At 35.1% G+C, this 20,671-nt stretch overlaps 1 protein-coding gene across 5 annotated transcripts in view; it reads left to right on the top strand.

Annotated features, from left to right (window-relative positions):
- Positions 1-20,671, top strand: part of ESCO1 (establishment of sister chromatid cohesion N-acetyltransferase 1) — an 86,512-nt gene extending 65,841 nt beyond the window's left edge. For 2 of the 5 annotated variants that reach the window (XM_036905797.2, XM_036905796.2), the window contains exons 8-11: positions 4,923-5,012; positions 7,332-7,475; positions 9,230-9,417; positions 19,518-20,671. In XM_036905797.2, the coding sequence (XP_036761692.1) occupies positions 4,923-5,012; positions 7,332-7,475; positions 9,230-9,417; positions 19,518-19,665 (570 nt within the window). In that variant the 3' untranslated portion in view covers positions 19,666-20,671. Of the gene's footprint in view, positions 1-4,280; positions 4,402-4,922; positions 7,476-9,229; positions 9,418-19,517 lie in introns of those variants that run through there. The other 3 variants (XR_008998314.1, XR_008998313.1, XM_057504083.1) reach the window with 3 other exon arrangements.

Below are 20,671 nucleotides of genomic sequence, written 5' to 3'. Positions count from 1 at the left end.
AAAAGAATTATTAAAAAGATACAGTTCTTTCCTTCATGTTAGATCACAGGTCAGTGCAGTGCAAGGGACAGATAAGTATACATATGGTATTGGAAATGCTAGAGTAGTATTATAGGACACTGAGTATAGAGCAAGGATATCTGACAAATATTGGAAAAGTGAGGTTAACACTTTGGTAGAGTCAGAAAGGACAAATAAATGAGTCTCTTGTGCTCAGGATGGTAGACAGCAAAGGCATATTGGACCAGGAAAACAGTATATGCAAAGGTTGGGAAATTTTAAGTGTTTCATCATGACCTGTGACTATATCATGTGTTGGGAAAGATTCAAGAAGGGAAACTTTGTTTTGCAGTTAAGTAAGGAAACCAAGATTTAGAGAGGTTAAGTAATTGGTCCAAGGCAACACAGTAAATAGCAGAATCTGCATTTGAATCCAGGTCTTTCTGATTTTTAAAGTCCTGTTTAACCACTGTGCCATACTACTTAGATTATTGGTGTGCACACGATAGGTGGTCAGTACATATTTCTCGAATAGACTCAGTTTTTCCATCTACCTATGTGAACTTTTCAACATTTTACAGTTCAATAATGGTCACACTGAGTAGAAACACATCTTTATCAATATTGTTGTTAGTACAAGATAATTATTGCAAAGAAATGTCCAAATGTGCACTTAAAATCAGCTGCTTTGTTTAGCCAGGCATATTATTTTCATTATACAATTTTATTAAAGCAGAAAAAACAGGAAATACAGATAAGCTAAAGGAAAAAATTAAATCACTAAGATATCCTCTGTTTCTACTTTGGTATATCCTTGCTGACTTCTTAAATGTTCATAAATATAAATATTTACATTTAAAATCCATTTCAACAAAAACATCTTTATATATGTTTCAAGAGTCCATAATTTGTTTCTCTTATGCAGCTTCCTATAGTGTTTTATGCTTTTGGTTTTGGGCACTGTCAGAGCATGTGACTGTATTTTGATTGAGTTAATTTTAATTTGCTTTTGTTTTTGAAGACTTAAGATTTTTAAAAAGATGTTTTCTAAAAGATACTTAAGCATATAACAACGATTCGATTTGCTATTGAACTAAAATGTCTGTTTTTCAAATTCCTTAGTAATTATTTTTAAGTAAAATTTTTATTGAAATACAACATGTGAAAAAAAAGTACACAAATAATGAATGCACAGCTTAATGGTGTACTTTGACAGAGTGGACAGAGTGAACTCCTATCCAACAGGAAACATAACCAGCATTTCAGAAGCCCCTTTGGGCCCCCATTGCAGTCACTACTTTTCCCACCTAAGGCCTGACTGCTCTGGTGACTAGATCAAATTTTACATTATTTTTCACTTCTCAGTATATGATTCTAGAGCAGGCCATGGGCTGTTGGTATTGTTTTGATGATGGGTGATTTGAGATTTCCAAAATAAAGAGTGTAATACAACACACACATGTGCAATAATGAATACTCATGTACTCAGCACCCAGCTTCATCAGTTAACCATGCACGGACAGTCTTTCATCCAACCTACCTAATTATTTTGAAGTGAACTCCAGGTATATCACATTATCATTTTAGTAGATATTTTAAAATATGTATTTCTAAAAGATGAAAAGATATTCTTTTTTATCATAACAATGATTTATAGATGTAATCACACTTTGAAAAAAATCAACTAATTCCTTAATATGAGATAATAGCAGCTTCTGGGTTCAAAGATTTTGAAATACAATTTTCTGTACTATTTATTTGTTTGAGTTAAAGTCCATATATTGCATTGGTTGGTATGTCTCTAAAGGCTTTTAATCTAAAAGGCTGTCCCTCTTTTTTTGGTTGCAATATTTGTTGATAATTTTTTTAGAAAGCTGGTTGGTTTTCAGCTTTCCCTTTGAGATTGGTAGCAAGATAAGGAAGCCTGCTATTACTATAGCTATTCAATATTATTCTCCAAGATGTCCCTTTATAACTTTTGTGAAATTGTGGGTGTATCTTGTGTATTCTCTAGTTCACAATTTTTTTGATGTTTAAAGGTAAACAATTAAATCAATAAAACTGATGCATACACACCAAGAAAAAAAAAAGAAAGCTGGTTGGTTTTATTTCTCAAGGTATTCTTTCATAGGTATCTCATTCATATTAGTCCCTTGGGTTAGTTGTATCCATCAGTGTATCCACCACCCAATGTGTTTTGTTTTCAGTTAACCTTTTTTTTAAATGGAGAAAGATCCCTTCCATTCTTTAAACTCTAGAATTTAGAGTTAAGTACAATAGCAAGAAACAAAAAATTATCATTGACTGCTGTTAGGAATATAAAGCTTTCTGCTTTCCAGCAGTCAGATGGATAAATAAGAAAATTTGGGGTTTGGAAAATACTACTTGCTAGCAGAGGGATATATGTAACCTTAGAGCTAAAGGTGAGAAGTGTAAACGCACTGCCCTCGAATTTATATCTTTGCCAGACACTGTGACTGTTTGGTTATTCCTCCAAATTGCATGTACCCTTTCCCCCCAACTTCCACCTTTGCCTCAGTTTGAAGGAGCAGACTTCATCTTTAAATTCTTTAGAGGATCATGTGGTTATTGACTCCAGGAAATACTTAACGGCAAACGAGGTGTCTGTCTTGAATATGTTTTCTGACAGACATTAGCCAACTTGCTTCTTCCATCTTTGCTTTGTCTACAATTTGAATTTATTGTTATTTTAACTTTGGGGATTTTATTAACTTATGTTTTCTTAGAGTAGTGCATTGATCTTAGTTTGATACCAGTAGGAAGGTAGAATGCAAGTAGAGTTACTGAGTGGCTACTCTATGTGAGGAATCATCTTGAATACAATCTTCTTAACTACTAAGTGGTGAAGGTGATAACAGCCATTTTGTTCATAGCCTGGATTAGGAGGCAGAATGAGAATTCCAGTGATTTGTCCAAAGTCATGTAGCCAGTAACTACCAAGCTATAAACATGAACTTTCACTCCAGAACTCTTAAAATTTTTTCATTAAAGTATGTCTTCATGAATATTAAAAATCTAAGGAATAGTAACTCTGCCTTTTGCAATTCCTGCTTCTCATATGTAAGTGAAAAAACAATCATATTTAAAACATAAAGTCATGTCAAATCCAGTTGTAATAAAATTTTCTGCATGAATATGCAAATCACAGGTTGTTTCAAGAGAAAGTTTTGTACTAAGAAGTCAGTAAAAACAATTTGGTGTCTGTGGTGCAATATAATGACATGAAACCAGTTTTTAAAGGTAATAGGAAAATAGCTTATCAAATTATAGCTAATTTAGTTCAGGAAGTATGACCTATTCTTGTAAATTGAGATTACTTACATTTCTAGGTCTTCATTGAGTTTATAGTTTAACCATTTTCATTTTATGACAGATTTATTTAAAAAGCTTTTCCCAAAAATAAAATATTAATATAAATTTATTTTTAAAGAGGTGATATCTTTTATGCCTTTAAAAAATTGTTTACCTATATTCAGATCTGGATATGATTCAGATTTATTTTCTAATTGAAAAAAATGACTTCTGTGGCAATGGTTTCTGCTCCTTTTCAAATCTTGACACTTTACCAATTACCATTCTAATCACGTGAATTTTACTTTACCTTTGGGTGCTCTATTTTTTTAAACAAATTCCAATTTTAAATTAGTATGACCCAAATTACATATATATATACCAAACTTGTTACTAGACTTTTTGTCCCCAGCTAAAATCCTACTCTTGTACTCAAAAACATTTTGGATTGTTTAAGGAAATCAACCTTCTTTCAGACTTGCCATAGTATTTTTTTTTTTATTAAGGTATCATTTATATACAGTCTTACAGTCAGGTTTCACATGAGCAACACTGTGATTACTAGATTCCCCCCTATTATCAAGTCCCTATCACATACCCCATAACAGTCACTGTCCGTCAGCGTAGTAAGATGTTATAGAGTAGTACTTGTCTTCTCTGTGCTCTACTAGACTTGCCATAGTATTCAAAGAAAATATAGCTGCCTTTTTCTTGGTTTCATTGAGCTTTTCATATTCTTAAAAGAAACATCTCAGAAAGAAGATGATGGTTTTCTCTAATAGAAGTTCATACTGCTTCCTGAAAGGCTTTTTTATGTAAAGTAAATAGTTGTTGGGTAAGACAAATGGAACAACCAGTTAAGCTCATTCCTTCTGTGCTTATTATTAACTTCAAAGCTCCTAGTTTTAACCTCTGGTTCAGTCCCATCTTACTAGATTTAAGTGGCTTTTTTTTTTTTTTTCATGCAGGTTCTGCTCATTAATCACCACGAGTGTGGATCTGAAGAAGAGTTTATTACCTCTCTTTTTTTGAGTATGTTTAACTTCAGATACACACAACGTAGCTTCTTCCCTATTAGATTCTTAGAAGGTAGTTATATTTTTATAGTCTCCTTCTTGTGACTTTGATAGTTGTGATCAATAAGAATGAAAACTATTCCTTACATATTGGGCTACTGCATGCAAATCAGTTCATTTAAAACCTCCTGGAGGTCTTTGGCATGCCAGACATAAAACCATGAGTGTTTGTGGAGGTAACCATTTTCAAAGAAACTTAATGTATCGAGAAACTGAAGAGTTATTCTTTAGGTTCTGGGCATCACTGACTTTAAGGGGCTTGCTTTTGGTATGTGATTTTTCAAAATGAATTTAAAATGGAAAGTGATAAGTTAGAAATATTCCTGTGTCCTCTTGAGTAGTGGAGAGAAATTAGCTGCATTGTACCCATTGTATGCTTAACATAATAGCTGATTTATTGTGTCTTAACAGTTAAACATGAATGAGCATATATTTTGCCATGTTTGCAATTTTTAGACATATTGATACATTTCTCTTGTACATGAATATAACAAATGAAATATATATAAAATTCATTTCTCTTCTAATATCTAGGGCTGGAAAAAAGAAAGAATTCTGGCTGAATATCCTGATGGCAGGATAATAATGGTTCTTCCTGAAGACCCAAAGTATGCCCTGAAAAAGGTAAATTACCAGTGAAATTTCATGTAGAATTGATAATATAATTTTGCAGCTAATTTTAAGAGAATAATGCATAACTGATGTAACACATTTAAACACCAATTCTGAAGGCAAGAAATAAGCATGTGATAATACTACCCAGCTGAAAAACTATGCTTAAACTTTGTAATGTGTCTAGCACATATGAAATGAATTTTTAGTGAATTAGTTACTGTCCTGTAATATCAGTAATTTGAGTGATGGTATAGAAAGCATGCTCCTTAAGTTAAAATGCCATATAAATTATTTCAAGAATCAGAATTAACCCATTAACAATTAAAATTTGAATCGTAATAACTTAGAAAATTAAAATTAATAACTATAAAGTTTCTTTCTAAGAGTAAATTTCTAAGTAATGTTTATTGCTGAAGGAGATCTAGTAGTAGCTGGTTATAGTAATCCTGAAATTAAACATGAGGCAATCAAATAATGTTAAAAAAAAAACAGGATATAGTCTGGTTTATAAATATGACATAGAAAACTTAAAATCCTCTTACATAGTATGAGCCCGGTTTTAGTCCAACATAGAGTTACAAATTCTGAGGATTCAGAGAAATGAACCAGAGAGATATCGAAGTCTGGAACCATTTTATTATATAAATATCTTAATAGTCAGGAAACTGTAAGATAAAACTTGTTTTTAAATAATATATTAATTGAATTTTCAAATAATATACTCAGAGCATTTTTCTTCAACCTCCAGATGCTTCTTCAGAAGTATCTCATAATGTAAAGCAATGGGTCCATTTGTGTATCTGAAACAATTGTACTAGAGTGTGTCCAAAATGTTTAGTAATACAAAGAATATATTTACTTATTGTACTTTTTTAGGCTAACAGTTGGACCTCTTTAAATTTAGGATACTCCAACTGAAAGGGAGGTTGAAAGAGCATTCTTTGGACCCATTATTTGAAAATATAGTTAACATTCTGCTTAATCTTGTGGTTCCTGACTTCTCAGGACAATTCCATTTACCAAAGCCCTCAAACTACTACTGCCTAACAGTATAAACATTTGCACTTAAAATGGCATGTAGATATGCTACCGCTCTTGTATTTTGAAACATTGATCCCTGCAGAAAAATAAATACTTGTTGAATTAATGGTGAATTAGTGATTGACTAAACCAAAATTAAATTAGGGAATTTTTGGAATTCTAAATATCATCATTTGGAAATGCACAGTGGATTTTTGCTACACCACCAATATGTGGAATCCAGACTTTTCTCAATAAAAATCCTCAGTAAATGTTGATTTCTTCATTTTAGTTTCTCAGGGCAAAATATTAGTAACTTACAATCCAGTTTGTTACTTGTTAGTAACCCATGATAGGTTAAAAATAAAATCTAGAGAATTGTGAGTCATCTGCCTCAGGAATTGAATCTGGGGTTGTATTTTGGGATACCTTTCAGGATTAGGAGGACTTGAGTTTTTATCACTGAATAAGGGATGTTTTACATGGTATTTTTCATGTCAGAGGTATAAATACTTAACCTCCTTAGGGGTTATTTTCATTTTCAACTTAGTAACACAAATGAATGTTTATTGGACTGCTATTTGAGTATTATTGTTTAACTGGGGAAGGAACTACTGTTTAAGTACCTACAAAAAAGTCTAGAGTTTTGAGTGTCCACAAAAGTTTGAGTTTGTCATATTTGACCTTGACACAGTTCTGAAAGGTAAAAAAGAGGAAACAGGTTTTGATACTATATTAATATTATGGATTCAAATCACTGCTCCTTGGTTTTCTAGATGTCCAACATCTGACATGAGAAAGTTACTTACCTTTGAATTTTATTTCTTCTATATGTAAAGTAAGGAATTCTAGATCTTCAAGAGATTTGGGGTTTAAGTAAGATAATACAGTGTTTTGTATAATGTGTGGCTTATAAACTGTTATTGATAAAGAGTAAACATGTTTTCCTTTCATTTGTGCCCACTTCAATTTTACTTATGAGGGTGCTAATTAAGGCTTGGGAAGAAAAGTGCTTGCCTTTGTAAGATTCTAGTGAAATTCTCCTCACTTCTCAAACCCATGATGCTTCAGTGGGAGGCCTTAATGTTCTTACTGCCTCTTGTAGGAGCAGCTACTCCTCTTGTTCCCCATTTTACAGATTGGTCCACAGGGCTTGAAAAATGTTACTAGTCAGCATAATCGTTCAAAAAGAACTTTTTAGAGGATGTCCTGCTTGGAATAATAATAATAATGAACTGAAATAGCATATTTTTACATGTGTAAGTGCTTCTGTTGTTTAAAAAAAAAATGCTGTTCTTTATTTGGCAGGTTGACGAGATTAGAGAGATGGTTGATAATGATTTAGGTTTCCAACAGGCTCCATTAATGTGCTATTCCAGAACTAAAACACTTCTCTTTATTTCTAATGACAAAAAAGTAGTTGGCTGCCTAATTGCAGAACACATCCAGTGGGTAAGTGATTTTAGAATGTTCATATTGTAGCTTGATGTTTAAAGAGTTTACTGTATACTTTTGAATAACACAATCCTGGTAAATTTATCAACATTTTATAAGGAAGAATATGAATGTAGGAATTCCTGTGTGTAACTGTTTAGTAGAGTTGTATCTTGCAAGAAAATTACTTCTCAAGTAAGTTTTTAAGATAAAAGTTCTCTAAATCAAAAGTACTGTTAAAATTGGGTCAGGAAGTTTCCATGTTGGGTACAGATATAATGTCTGTCTCAGTACCTTCAGCACTGGAATAAATCAAGGGTTGGAAAACTGTTTATGACTGCTTCTGCACTACAGAGACTGAGTTGACTAGTTACAGCAGAAGCCAGGTGGGCTACACCTGGCCCTTTATAAAAAGTTGCCCACCCCTGGAATAGATCACCACTTCTTTGGTTTAGCTCCAGGTTTAGGACTTGGCTTGTATTTAGGAGTCAAACTCAGTAGGATCACAAGGAAAGGGGTATGTTCACATTATGAGGTACGTTCACTGTTACGTAGTAACAGACCAACTTATAAGACTCTCTAATCATGCTTGCTTTGAAGCATGCCCCATTTGAATTGTCTTCTTTCAGCTTACTTCTTGTTCATGAATTCAGTGTACATTGGATTTTACTTTTGTTCATTGGGTATCTTTTAGTATTAATAGTTGCCTGCAAATATATTCTTCATTATAAATTTTTCTAATAAAATGCAAAGTCAAAACAGGTCTGCATGCATTAATTTCTCTATATTAAGCTATATTTAAAAAATACTCGGCCTGAAATTGTATAATTTTATGAATCTTGCTACTTATAATAACATAATTGACCTCTAAAAGGAGCTGATAAGGTAGTTCAGGGATATAAATTCAATGCCATACTGAAATTCAGTTGTTTTACAAAGTGCCAAACCCCTTGTCTTTTAAACTTCTATTTTATTTAGTTCTGAAAAATAACTTGTAGCAGTGTTTAGACTAGAGAATAGTTATGTAATATTTGCTTGTTAGTTTTTTATTAATTCTTCTTTTTTTTAAAATTAAAGTACCATTGATTTACAATTGTATGTGTTCTTAATTGTGTTGTCTAAGTTTTGTACCATGTCCCATCAGATGGCTGGCCATGTCCTTTTTGTCAACTAGACTGGCAGAGATGTATATTTTTTAAAAGCACTTTATTTTTTTTCAAAGGAATGGGAGTGTGGGGAAAGGACCTTTCTAAACTCTTGATTCCTGTGCCGTCTCCATTCCTAGTTCCTGCATAGCTGTGAACCCTGGAACTATTGCAGCAGTCACAGAAACAGTTGATGATTGCTGAGTTCTTAACGTGTACTTTTGCTGGTCCTTAGACATGTGGGAGGTAGAGAAAACTAACATTCATGGCTATTCTGGGCCTGCCATGATGGCAAGGTGCTTTGGATGTATTAACATATTACGTTATTTGATTTCTCAACAATTTTCTGAAAGAGGTAATGGATATCTGCAATTTATAGGTAAGGAACCCAAAGCTTAAATGAGTTACTTCATCTCATGGTCACATAACTGGTAAGTGAATTAGAACAGAATATAGATAATAGGTCTATTTCCTAAAATGAGAATGAAAAACATAAGTGGTCCTAATATTCTGTTAAGAAGCAGGACAAATGAAGTGATCTCCTTACTAAGAATAGAACTAGACAGCTAGTCAATTGATAATTGATAATCTCACCTAAAAATCTACCCCCAATTTTGATACTTATAGGGCTACAGAGTTATAGAAGAGAAACTTCCAGTTATCAGATCAGAAGAAGAAAAAGTCAGATTTGAAAGGCAGAAAGCCTGGTGCTGTTCTACGTTGCCAGAGCCTGCAATCTGTGGCATCAGTCGAATATGGGTGTTCAGCATGATGCGTCGGAAGAAAATTGCTTCTCGAATGATTGAATGCCTGAGGTAACTTGAATGTAATTCCTCAGATCATTTTCAGTAGTTTAGAACTTAAGCAGAGTTTTACTATAAAGATTGGCATTTAATTAATCTTAAATGTATAACATTTATATAACCTTAAAATTTGCATAAGGTTGTCAGTGTATTGGATTTGTAAGCCCTTTTTTCTTTTTTGGTGTCATTAATCTACAATTACATGAGCAACATTATGGTTACTAGACTGCCCCCATCATCCAAGTCCCCACCACATACCTCATTATAGTCACTGTCCATCAGCATAGTAAGATGCTAAATAATCACTATACTTGTGTTCTTTGTGTTGTACAGCCCTCCCCGTGACCCCCCCACATTATGTGTGCTAATCATAATGTCCCTTTTCCCCCCTTGTCCTTCCCTTCCCACCCATCCTCCCCAGTCCCTTTCCCTTTGGTAACTGTTAGTCCATTCTTGGGTTCTGTGAGTCTGCTGCTGTTTTGTTCCCTTCAGTTTGTTCTTTGTTCTTCTTTTGGTTACTTTAAACAAATTTTTTATTAAGGTATTATTGATATACACTCTTATGAAGGTTTCACATGAAAAAACAATGTGGTTACTACATTTACCCATATTATCAATTCCCCACCCATACCCCAGTGCAGTCAATGTCTGTCAGTGCAGCAAGATGCCACAGATCCACTATGTCCCTTCTCTGTGCTACACTGTTCTCCCTGTGACCCCCCACACCATGTGTACTAAACATAATACCCCTCAATCCCCTTCTCCCTCCTCCCCACCCGCCCTCCCACTCCCCTCCCCTTTGATAACCACTAGTCCCTTCTTGGAGTCTGAGTCTGCTGCTGTTTTGTTCCTTCTGTTTTGCTTCATTGTTATACTCCACAAATGAGGGAAATAATTTGGCACTTGTCTCTCTCCGCCTGGCTTATTTCACTGAGCATAATGTCCTCCAGCTCCATCCATGTTGTTGCAAATGGTAGGATTTCTTTCTTTCTTATGGCCGAATAGTATTCCATTGTGTATATGTACCACATCTTCTTTATCCATTCATCTACTGATGGACACTTAGGTTGCTTCCATATCTTGGCTATTGTAAATAGTGCTGTGATAAACATAGGGGTGCATATGTCTTTTTGAATCTCAGAAGTTGTACTCTTTGGGTAAATTCCAAGGAGTGGGATTCCCAGGTCACATGGTATTTCTATTTTTAGTTTTATGAGGAACCTCCATATTGCTTTCCACAATGGTTGAACTAGCTTACATTCCCACCAGCAGTGTGGGAGGGTTCCCCTTTCTTTGCATCTTCACCAGCATTTGTTGTTCTTAGTCTTTTCGATGCTGGCCATCCTTACTGGTGTGAGGTGGTATCTCATTGAGGTTTTAATTTTCATTTCCCTGATGGTTAGTGATGTGGAGCATCTTTTCATGTGTCTGTTGGCCATCTGAATTTCTTCTTTGGAGAACTGTCTTCATATCCTCTGTCCATTTGTTAATCGAGTTATTTGCTTTTTGGGTGTTGAGGTGTGTAATTTCTTTATATATTTTGGATGTTAACCCCTTGTCAGATATGTCATTGACAAATATATTCTCCCATACTGTAGGATGCCTTTTTGTTCTGTTGATGGTGTCTTTTGCTGTACAGAAACTTTTTAGTTTGATGTAGTTCCATGAATTCATTTTTGCTTCTGGTTCACTTGCTCGAGGAGATGCTATCAGAAAGAAGTTGCTCATGCTTATATTCAGGAGATTTTTGCCTGTGTTGTCTTCTAAAAGTTTTATGGTTTCATGACTTACATTCAGGTCTCTGATCCATTTAGAGTTTACTTTTGTATGTGCGGTTAAACAATCATCCAGTTTCATTCTCTTGCATGTGGCTGTCCAGTATTGCCAACCCCAGCTATTTAAGAGGCTGTTATTTCCCCATTGTATGTCCATAGCTCCTTTATCATATATTAATTGACCATATATGGTTGGGTTTATATCAGAGCTCTCTAGTCTGTTCCATTGGTCTATGGGTCTCTTCTTGTGCCAGTACCAAATTGTCTTGATTACTGTGGCTTTGTAGTAGAGCTTGAAGTTGGGGAGTATCATCCCCACAACTTTATTCTTCCTTCTCAGAATTGCTTTAGCTATCCGAGGTCTTTTGTGGTTCTATATGAATTTAAGAACGATTTTCTCTAGTTCATTGAAGAATGCTCTTGGTATTTTGATAGGAATTGCATTGAATCTATAGATTGCTTTAGGCAGGATGGCCCTTTTGACAATATTAATTCTTCCTATCCATGAGCATGGGATGTGTTCCCATTTATTGGTATTTTTTAATTTCTCTCATGAGTGTCTTGTAATTTTCAGTGTATAGGTCTTTCACTTCCTTGGTTAGGTTTATTCCTAGATATTTTATTCTTTTTGAAGCAATTGTGAGTGGAATTGATTTCCTGATTTCTCTCTCTGCTAGTTCATTGTTAGGATATAGGAATGCCACAGATTTCTGTGTATTATTTTGTATCCTGCAACTTTGCTGAATTCAGATATTAGATCTAGTAGTTTTGGAGTGGAGTCTTAAGGGTTTTTTATGTACAATATCATGTCATCTGCAAACAGGAACAGTTTAACTTCTTCCTTGCCAATCTGGATGCCTTTTATTTCTTTGTGTTGTCTGATTGCCGTGGCTAGGACCTCCAGTACTATGTCGAATAGAAGTGGGGAAAGTGGGCATCCTTGTCTTGTTCCCAATCTTAGGTGAAAAGCTTTCAGCTTCTTGCTGTATGATTTTGGCTGTGGGTTTGTCATATATGGCCTTTATTATGTTGAGGTACTTGCTCTCTATAGCCATTTTGTTGAGAGTTTTTATCATGAATGGATGTTGAATTTTGTTGAATGCTTTTTCAGGATCTATGGAGATGATCGTGCAGTTTTTGTCTTTCATTTTGTTGATGTGGATGATGTTGGTGGATTTTCTAACGTTGTACCATCCTTGCATCCCTGAGGTGAATCCCACTTGGTCATGGTGTACGATCCTCTTGATGTATTTTTGAATTCGGTTTGCTAATATTTTGTTGAGTATTTTTACATCTATGTTCATCAGGGATATTGCTCTGTAATTTTCTTTTTTGGTGGCGTCTTTGCCTGGTTTTGGTATTAGAGTGATGCTGGCTTCATAGAATGACTTTGGAAGTATTCCCTCCTCTTCTATTTTTTGGAAAACTTTAAGGAGAATGAGTATTAGGTCTTCACTAAATGTTTGATAAAATTCAGCGGCAGATCCATCTGGTCCAGGGATTTTGTTCTTGAGTAGTTTTTTGATTACCAATTCAATTTCGTTGCTGGTAATTGGTCTGTTTAGATTTTCTGTTTCTTCGTTGGTTAGTCTTGGAAAGTTGTATTTTTCTAGGAAGTTGTCCATTTTTTCTAGGTTTTCCAGCTTCTTAGCATATAGATTTTCCTAGTATTCTCTAGTAATTCTTTGTATATCTCTGTGGTCCATCGTGATTTTTCCTTTCTCATTTCTGATTCTGTAGATGTGTGTAGATTCTCTTTTTCTCTTAATAAGTGTGGTTGGGGATATCTGTTTTGTTTATTTTCTCAAAGATCCAGCTCTTGGTTTCATTGATTTTTTTCTATTGTATTATTCTTCTCAATTTTATTTATTTCTTCTCTGATCTTTATTATGTCCCTCCTTCTACTGATTTTGGGTCTCATTTGTCCTTCTTTTTCCAGTTTCAATAATTGTGACTTTAGTCTGTTCATTTCGGGTTATTCTTCCTTCTTTAAATAGGCCTGGATTGATATATACTTTCCTCTTAGCACTGCCTTTGCTCCGTCCCACAGAAGTTGGGGCTTTGTGCTGTTGTTGTCATTTGTCTCCATATATTGCTTGATCTCTGTTTTTATTTGGTCCTTGATCCATTGATTATTTAGGAGCATGTTGTTAAGCCTCCGTGTATTTGTTAGCCTTTTTGTTTTCTTTGTACGATTTTTTCTAGTTAATACCTTTGTGATCTGACAGGTTGGTTGGTAGAATTTCAATCTTTTTAAATTTACTGAGGTTCTTTTTGTGGCCTATTATGTGGTGTATTCTGGAAAATGTTCCATGTGCACTTGAGAAGAATGTGTATTCTGCTGCTTTTGGGTGTAGAGTCCTGTTGATGTCTGTTAGGTCCATCTGTTGTGGTGTGTTTTTCAGTGCCTCTGTGTCCTTACTTATTTTTTGTCTGGTTGATCTGTTATTTGAAGTGAGTTGTGTGTTGAAGTCTCCTAAAATGAATGCATTGCATTCTATTTCCTCCTTTAATTCTGTTAGTATTTATTTCACATATGTCGGTGCTCCTGTACTGGGTGCATATATATTTATAATGGTTATATCCTCTTTTTGGACTGATCCCTTTATCATTATGTAATGTCCTTCTTTGTCTCTTGTTACTTTCTTTGTTTTGAAGTCAATTTTGTCTGATACAAGTACTGCAACACCTGCTTTTTTCTCCCTATTGTTTGCATGAAATATCTTTTTCCATCCCTTCACGTTTAGCCTATATATATCTTTGGGTTTGATGTGAGTCTCTTGTAAGCTGCATATAGTTGGGTCTTGCTTTTTTGTCCATTCTGTTACTCTGTGTCTTTTGATTGGTGCCTTCAGTCCATTTACATTTAGGGTGATTATCGATAGATATGTACTTACTGCCATTGTAGGCTTTGGATTCATGGTTACCGAATGTTCAAGGGCAGCTTTGTTACTATCTAACCATCTAACTTAACTCTCTTATTAAGCTATTATAAACACAGTGTGATGATTCCTTTTTTTCTCTCCCTTCTTATTCTTCCTCCTTCATTCTTTATGTGTTGGGTGTTGTGTTCTGTACTCTTTTGTGTTTCCTTTGACTGCTTTTGTGGATATTTGATTTCATTTTTTGACTTTAGTTTGTATTTGGTCGGTCTGTTCTCTTTGCTGTGATTTTATTTTCTTTGGTTACATCTATTTAGCCTTAGGAGTGCTTCCATTTAGTGCAGTCCCTTTAAAATATCCTGTAGAGGTGGTTTGTGGGAGGCAAATTCCCTCAACTTTTTGTTTGTCTGGAAATTGTTTAATCCCTCCTTCAAATTTAAATGATAATTGTGCTCTATACAGTATTCTTGGTTCAAGGCTCTTCTGTTTCATTGCATTAAATATATCATGCTATTCTTTTCTGGCCTGTAAGGTTTCTGTTGGGAAGTCTGATGATAGCCTGATGGGTTTTCCTTTGTAGGTGATCTTTTTTCTCTCTCTCTGGCTTCCTTTAATACTCTGTCCTTGTCTTTGGTCTTTGCCATTTTATTATCATATGTCTTGGTTGTCCTCCTTGGGTCCCTTGTATTGGGAGATCTATGGGCTTCCATGGTGTGAGAGACTATTTCCTTCCCCAGCTTCGGGAAGTTTTCAGCAATTATTTCTTCAAAGACACTTTCTATCCCTTTTTCTCTCTTCTTTTCTGGTACCCCTATAATGTGAATATTGTTCCTTTTGGATTGGTCACACAGTTCTCAATATTCTTTCATTCCTAGAGATCCTTTTCTCTCTCTCTCTCTGCCTCAGCTTCTCTGTCTTCCTGTTCTCTGATTTCTATACCATTAACAGTCTCTTGTACCTCATCCAGTCTGCTTTTAAGAACTTCTATCAATTGTTTCATTTCTGTTTTTTCCCTCTGGGCTTCATCCCTTAGCTCCTGCATTTCTCTGCAGGTCCATCAGCATGGTTATGACTTTTATTTCGAATTCTTTTTCAGGAAGATTGGTTATATCTATCTCACCAGGCCCTCTCTCTGGGGTTTTCTTGAGTGATTTTTGACTTGACCAGATTCTTCTGCCTTTTCATGGTGATAGAAGTGGTTGCAGGCAGGTGGCGCATGTGTCAGCTGTGAAAACAAAGTCCCTTTCTGCTTGTTGTTTGCCTTGCCCTTCTCCGCTGCCTGTGCAATCTACCTGCACACCGGGAGCAGTCTCTGGGGTAATCTCCTGAGCTGCCGTGCATGGGTGGCCCTTGGAATAGCCTAGCACAGTGCAGAGGGTTGCAGATGCACTGGTTGTGTTCTCCTGCGAGAACAGTGCCCCTTTGTAACTTCTGGACCTTGCTCTGGCTTCCACTGCCTGTGCCGTCTACCCGCACATCAGAAGCAGTCTCTGGGATAATCTCCTGAGGTGCTGTGGGCATGGTGGCCCTTGGGATAGCCTAGCGCACAGCAGGGTGTGGCAGACAGGCCGGGTGTGTTCTCCTGGGAGAATGGCGCCCCTTTGTGTCTTCTGTTCTGGACTTTGTTCTGGTTCCTCTGTCTGTCCCAGTTAGCTGCGTGCTGGGAGAAGACTGTGTGGTTGCTGTGCAGCTGTGGCCAGTCAGCCGGTTTGCTTGTAGTGCTGGCCAGGGGAAATGAATGGCAGGCTGCTTATCGCTGTGAGGGTCTTCGGGGCTGCTTTATCCCCCAGGGGGCTTGGGGGCCTGAAGTTCCTCAGGATTCCTAGCTTGCGGGGCTGAGTGTGCTGGGATGATTTTGTCCAGCTGTTGAGCCCTTGTCCCTTTAAGACTTTTAAAAAGCACCCACTTTTCTTTTGTCCCAGTGGAGCCGGCTATGGGGACCCGCTCGCAGTCTCCAACGAATTTTACTTTTCCATTTCTCTAATATACAGTACACCATGCAATGTGTGTCTGTGCTCCCAATGCAGATCACTAGGGCTGGTTATTTAGCAGTCCTGTGCTTCCACTCCCTCCCCACTCTGATTCTTTTCCTCCCACCAGTGAGCTGGGATGGGGGTGTGCTCGGGTCCCGCCATGTCACGGGTTTGTGTCTTACCCTTTTCATGAGATGCTGAGTTCTCACAGATGTAGATGTAGCCTGGCTGTTGTGCTGTATCTTCTGGTCTCTCTGGTAGGAATACTTGTATTTGTTGTATTTTCAAAAATATATATGGTTTTGGGAGGAGATTTCCACCGCCCTACTCACGCTGCCATCTTGAGCCTCTCTTGTAAGTAAGCACTTTTTAATGTGACGTTAGTCGGAGGGGTAAGAGAATATTAAATATTGCTAAACTAATTTATTTGTAACTATGGTATTAGGCCAATATAACCCACTTATTTAAAATATGTTCAATATTGGACAATTTCAAAGATAACCAAAGAAATGTGGGAAGTTTCTTGGCAGTTTAGCTTTTAGGAAAATTAAACATTATTTGTATTTTATCTCCATCTCTTATTAGTTTTTCTTCTTGCATTTATTCCTTGATTTTTAATCAAAGGTGTAGAGGAAAAGACTCAGATTATATATTTTGTTTTTATTCTTTAAAACACTTTTGCTTAAGGATTAATGGAGGTAGTTAATAAATGTGCAAATGAGGGTTTTAGGTCAGTCTCTTATTTTTGTTTATTCTTAGAATCCCTGCCTTCTATTATCTGTAGGGATAGCTTTCAAAATAATCCATTATGAGATCTTAAACATCTTAGATTCTTAATATATTTCTGGTCTTATCCTCTTATTTTATCAATGGGTAGTGAGTGACCCAGAAGGGTTCAGATCTACCTACCTTTTTCATGACAAGAGGCAGGTCTGTTTTTAGTTCTTTTAGAACTAACTTGGAAAATGCAGCTGATTAATAGTCCTAAATGAGGGTCTCGCTCCTCCTTTAAATCTTGTAAACTTAGGTTTTATGACAACCAGGGGATAGTTCTAGTTTATGAAAACATAAAACAGTATAGCCATTGTGTTTTCTTCTGTGTGGTAGTGAGATTGCCACAATAAGCTTCCTGTTACAACACGTAGAGTTTCTACTTTCTTCATTTATTGTTCCTTGTTACAGTATGAAAATTCTAATAGTCTATATCCTGGCCAGAAAAATAAATAAATAAATTCAATAGCTTTATTGAGGTATTATGTAACAAAATTAAATTTTTTGACATGTACAGTCCATGTGTTTTAGTATATGCAGAAGGCTTTCAACTATTACAACTGTCAAATACAAGACATTTTGATCACTCCCCTCCAAAACCCCGTATCTTTTAGCAAGTCACTCCCCATTTTCTTCTCATCAGCTGTCAGCCACTAACCTACTTCACATCTCAATGGATTTGCCTGTTATGAACATTTCATATAAATGGATTTCTATAATGTATGACTGGTTTCTTTGGCTTGATTATTATGTTTTCAAGGATCATCCATGTTGTAGCATGAATCATTGCAAATGTTATTCCACTTAGCAGATATACCACATTTTATTGACCTTTCATCAGTTGATGAATGTTTGAGTTGTTTCTGCTTTCTGGCTATTATGAGTTATAATGCCATGAATATATTCATGTACAAATTTTTGTGTATTTTTATTTTTCTTGGTAAATGGAGAAATATTTGCATGTTTTTATTTTTCTTGGTATATGCCTAGGAGTAAAATTGTTGGGCCATATGGTAATTGTATATTGTATATATTACGGTATATAAAGGTTCTAATTTCTTCATATCATCAACATTTGTCTTTTTTATTTTAGCCATCCTAGCAGGTATAAAGTGTTATTTCATTGTGGTTTTAATTTATATTCCCCTGATGGCTAATGATGTTGAACATCCTTTCATGTCCTTTTAGCCATTTATATATCTTTAAACAAATGCCTATTCAAAATCCTGTATCCATTTTTAAATTGGTTTATCTATCTTTTTCTTGTCAAGTATATTAGTTCTTTATATATTCTGGTGACAAGTCCTTTATCAGATATGTGATCTGCAGATATTTTCTACCATTTCATTGTTGTCTTTCATCTTGGTATCCTTTGAAATACAGAAGTTAATAATTTTGAATTCTTTTGTGTTTGTGTTTTTAGTTTCATATTTAAGAAGCCATTTCCTAATCTAAGGCCAAAAAGATTTATGCCTATACTTTCTTCCAAGAGTTTATAGTTTTAGATCTTACATTTAGGTCTTTGATCCATTTTAAGTTATTTTTTGTATATGATGTGAAATAGAATTCAACTTCATTCTTTGCATGTAGATATCTTAATTGTTCCAGCACCATTTGTTCAAAAGGCTCTTCTTTCCCATTGAATGGTCTTGGCACCCTTGTCAAAAATCATTGGCTGTAAATGTGAGGGTTTATATCTGGACTCTCATTTCTAGTCCATTAGTCTATTCTTACGCCATTGGCACCCTGTTTTGAATACTGTTGCTTTGTAATAAGTTTTGAAATAAGGAAATGTGAGTTCTCTAATGTTCTTTTTCAGTACTCTTGACTATTCATTGAGTATTCTGAGTTTTAGACCAGCTTGTCAATTTCTTCGCAGAAGCCAGCTGTAAATATATTTGCCAAGTAATACCATTTTAAATATTAAGTCTTCTCATTCTTAAACAAGGGGTGTTTTTCTGTTTGTTTCCTTTAATTTCTTGAGTGTGCTTTCATTTTCAGTAGTTTTCATTTTACAGGTCTTGTACTTCTTTTATGTAATTGAATTTTTTAATGTTATTACAAATGGGATTGTTTTCTAAAGTGCGTTTTGGGTTGTTCATTGTAAGTATATAGAAATATAATTAATTTTTAAATGCTGATCTTGTATCCTGCAGCCTTGCTGAACTAATTTTTTAATTAGACCTAAGTTTTTTTTGTGTGTGAATTCCTTAGGATTTTTGTATGTATAAGGTAATGTCATCTTCAAAAAGAGGTAGTCCTTATTTTCCAATCTGCTTGCTTTTTATTTCTTTTCCTTGTTTAATCGCACTTCCTGAAGCTTGCAGTATATTGTTGAATAAAAGAGGTGCAAGCAGAGATAGCCTTACCTTGTTTGTGATCTCTACAGAAGAGTTTTCAGTCTTCCACCATGGATTTTGATGTTCATTGATGCTCTTTGTCAGGTTGAGAAAATTCCTTTCTCAGAGTTGTTGAATATTTTTATCAAAAGCAAGGTATTGGACAAATGTTCTTAAAACTATTGTTGCTTTCATAAAATATTTTTTACCTCAGATTAATATTTTAGATAAAGTTATCTTCAAAATTTTTAGAACATATACATTACCTAAAAAGTCTTTCTAGTCAAATTGTATTTGACAAGTTTTTCTAATTTTGGTGATTAAAAATATATTTTTTTCTTCCACTTCCCCCCTCCTTTTTTTTTTTAATAGGAGTAACTTTATATATGGCTCATATTTGAGTAAAGAAGAAATTGCTTTCTCAGATCCTACTCCTGATGGAAAACTGTTTGCAACACAGTACTGTGGCACTGGTCGGTTTCTGGTATATAATTTTATTAATGGACAAAATAGCACCTAAAACAAATTCTTGCCTACAGTATTAGAAGACATCTACTGAAGAGAATAGATTGGTGGCTGACTTTAACCAGGAACTAGGGCCATTTTTACTACAATGAACTCAGGACTGGCAACAACCTGCAAGGTTGTTCCATTTTCATAAAATTGGAAACAATGCAGTAATTGCTTATTATTGTTTTGTTTTTTAAAGAAAATATTTTATTATCTTTTACAGAAATTTATGATTGATGTATTTTATCTATAGTTATTTAGACATGTTTACATGCAGCAGATAAGTTCATAGTGGACTGAAAACTAATGCAAGGACTATGGTCTCAGTGATAAGTATATTTTGAAGTTCTTAATATGGAAATATACCAGTGTAGCTTGGTACTGTATTTTTTTTATATTGATCTGCTGATACCAGTTATAGTTTTAAAGATTGTATTTTCACAGAGCAGAAACCAACATTTTTGAGTTACTATTCAGGGAGGGTACATAATTACATGTTTAGGAACTCAAAGCGAATTATTAAAGGGCCTGAAGTGTGTTTGAAGGAACTCCCAGAAAAAAAACAGTTCCAAATGAGCTTAGCCATTTCTCTCCTTCCTGTTTCTGATGGCAGGAAGAAATAGGTGGTAAGGAATTGAGGCTTCTTTTTGGAGAGCTATAAAAGGACTAGAATAAGGAAGGTACCTTCTACAGTTTGTTATTCTTCTATTGTGGTTTCATTTCTTAAAATAAATGGCAATTTGGCCAATAACAGATCCCAAAGAGGTTTATAAAAACCTGTGGAATAGTTGGATGCTAAATATGGATGACTTGGTATCTGCTTTGTTACTCCTCAGAAATACTGCACTGAGTATATGCCCTCGTTACTGGACTTCATTTTGATACTTGTCAATCCTTCATAGTACCCTCTACTTTTAAAGGGTTATATGTTGAAAAACTGCTGTGGCCTTTTATGACCTGTATATAATGTAGGATAAAATAATAAAATACTTAATAGCCTTTTTCTAAGTGATAAA

Source organism: Manis pentadactyla, chromosome 6 (assembly GCF_030020395.1).
Source record: "Manis pentadactyla isolate mManPen7 chromosome 6, mManPen7.hap1, whole genome shotgun sequence".
Taxonomy (NCBI): domain Eukaryota; kingdom Metazoa; phylum Chordata; class Mammalia; order Pholidota; family Manidae; genus Manis; species Manis pentadactyla.
Note: the sequence above shows the minus strand (reverse complement) of the source record. Positions and strands in the feature narration are given on the sequence as shown.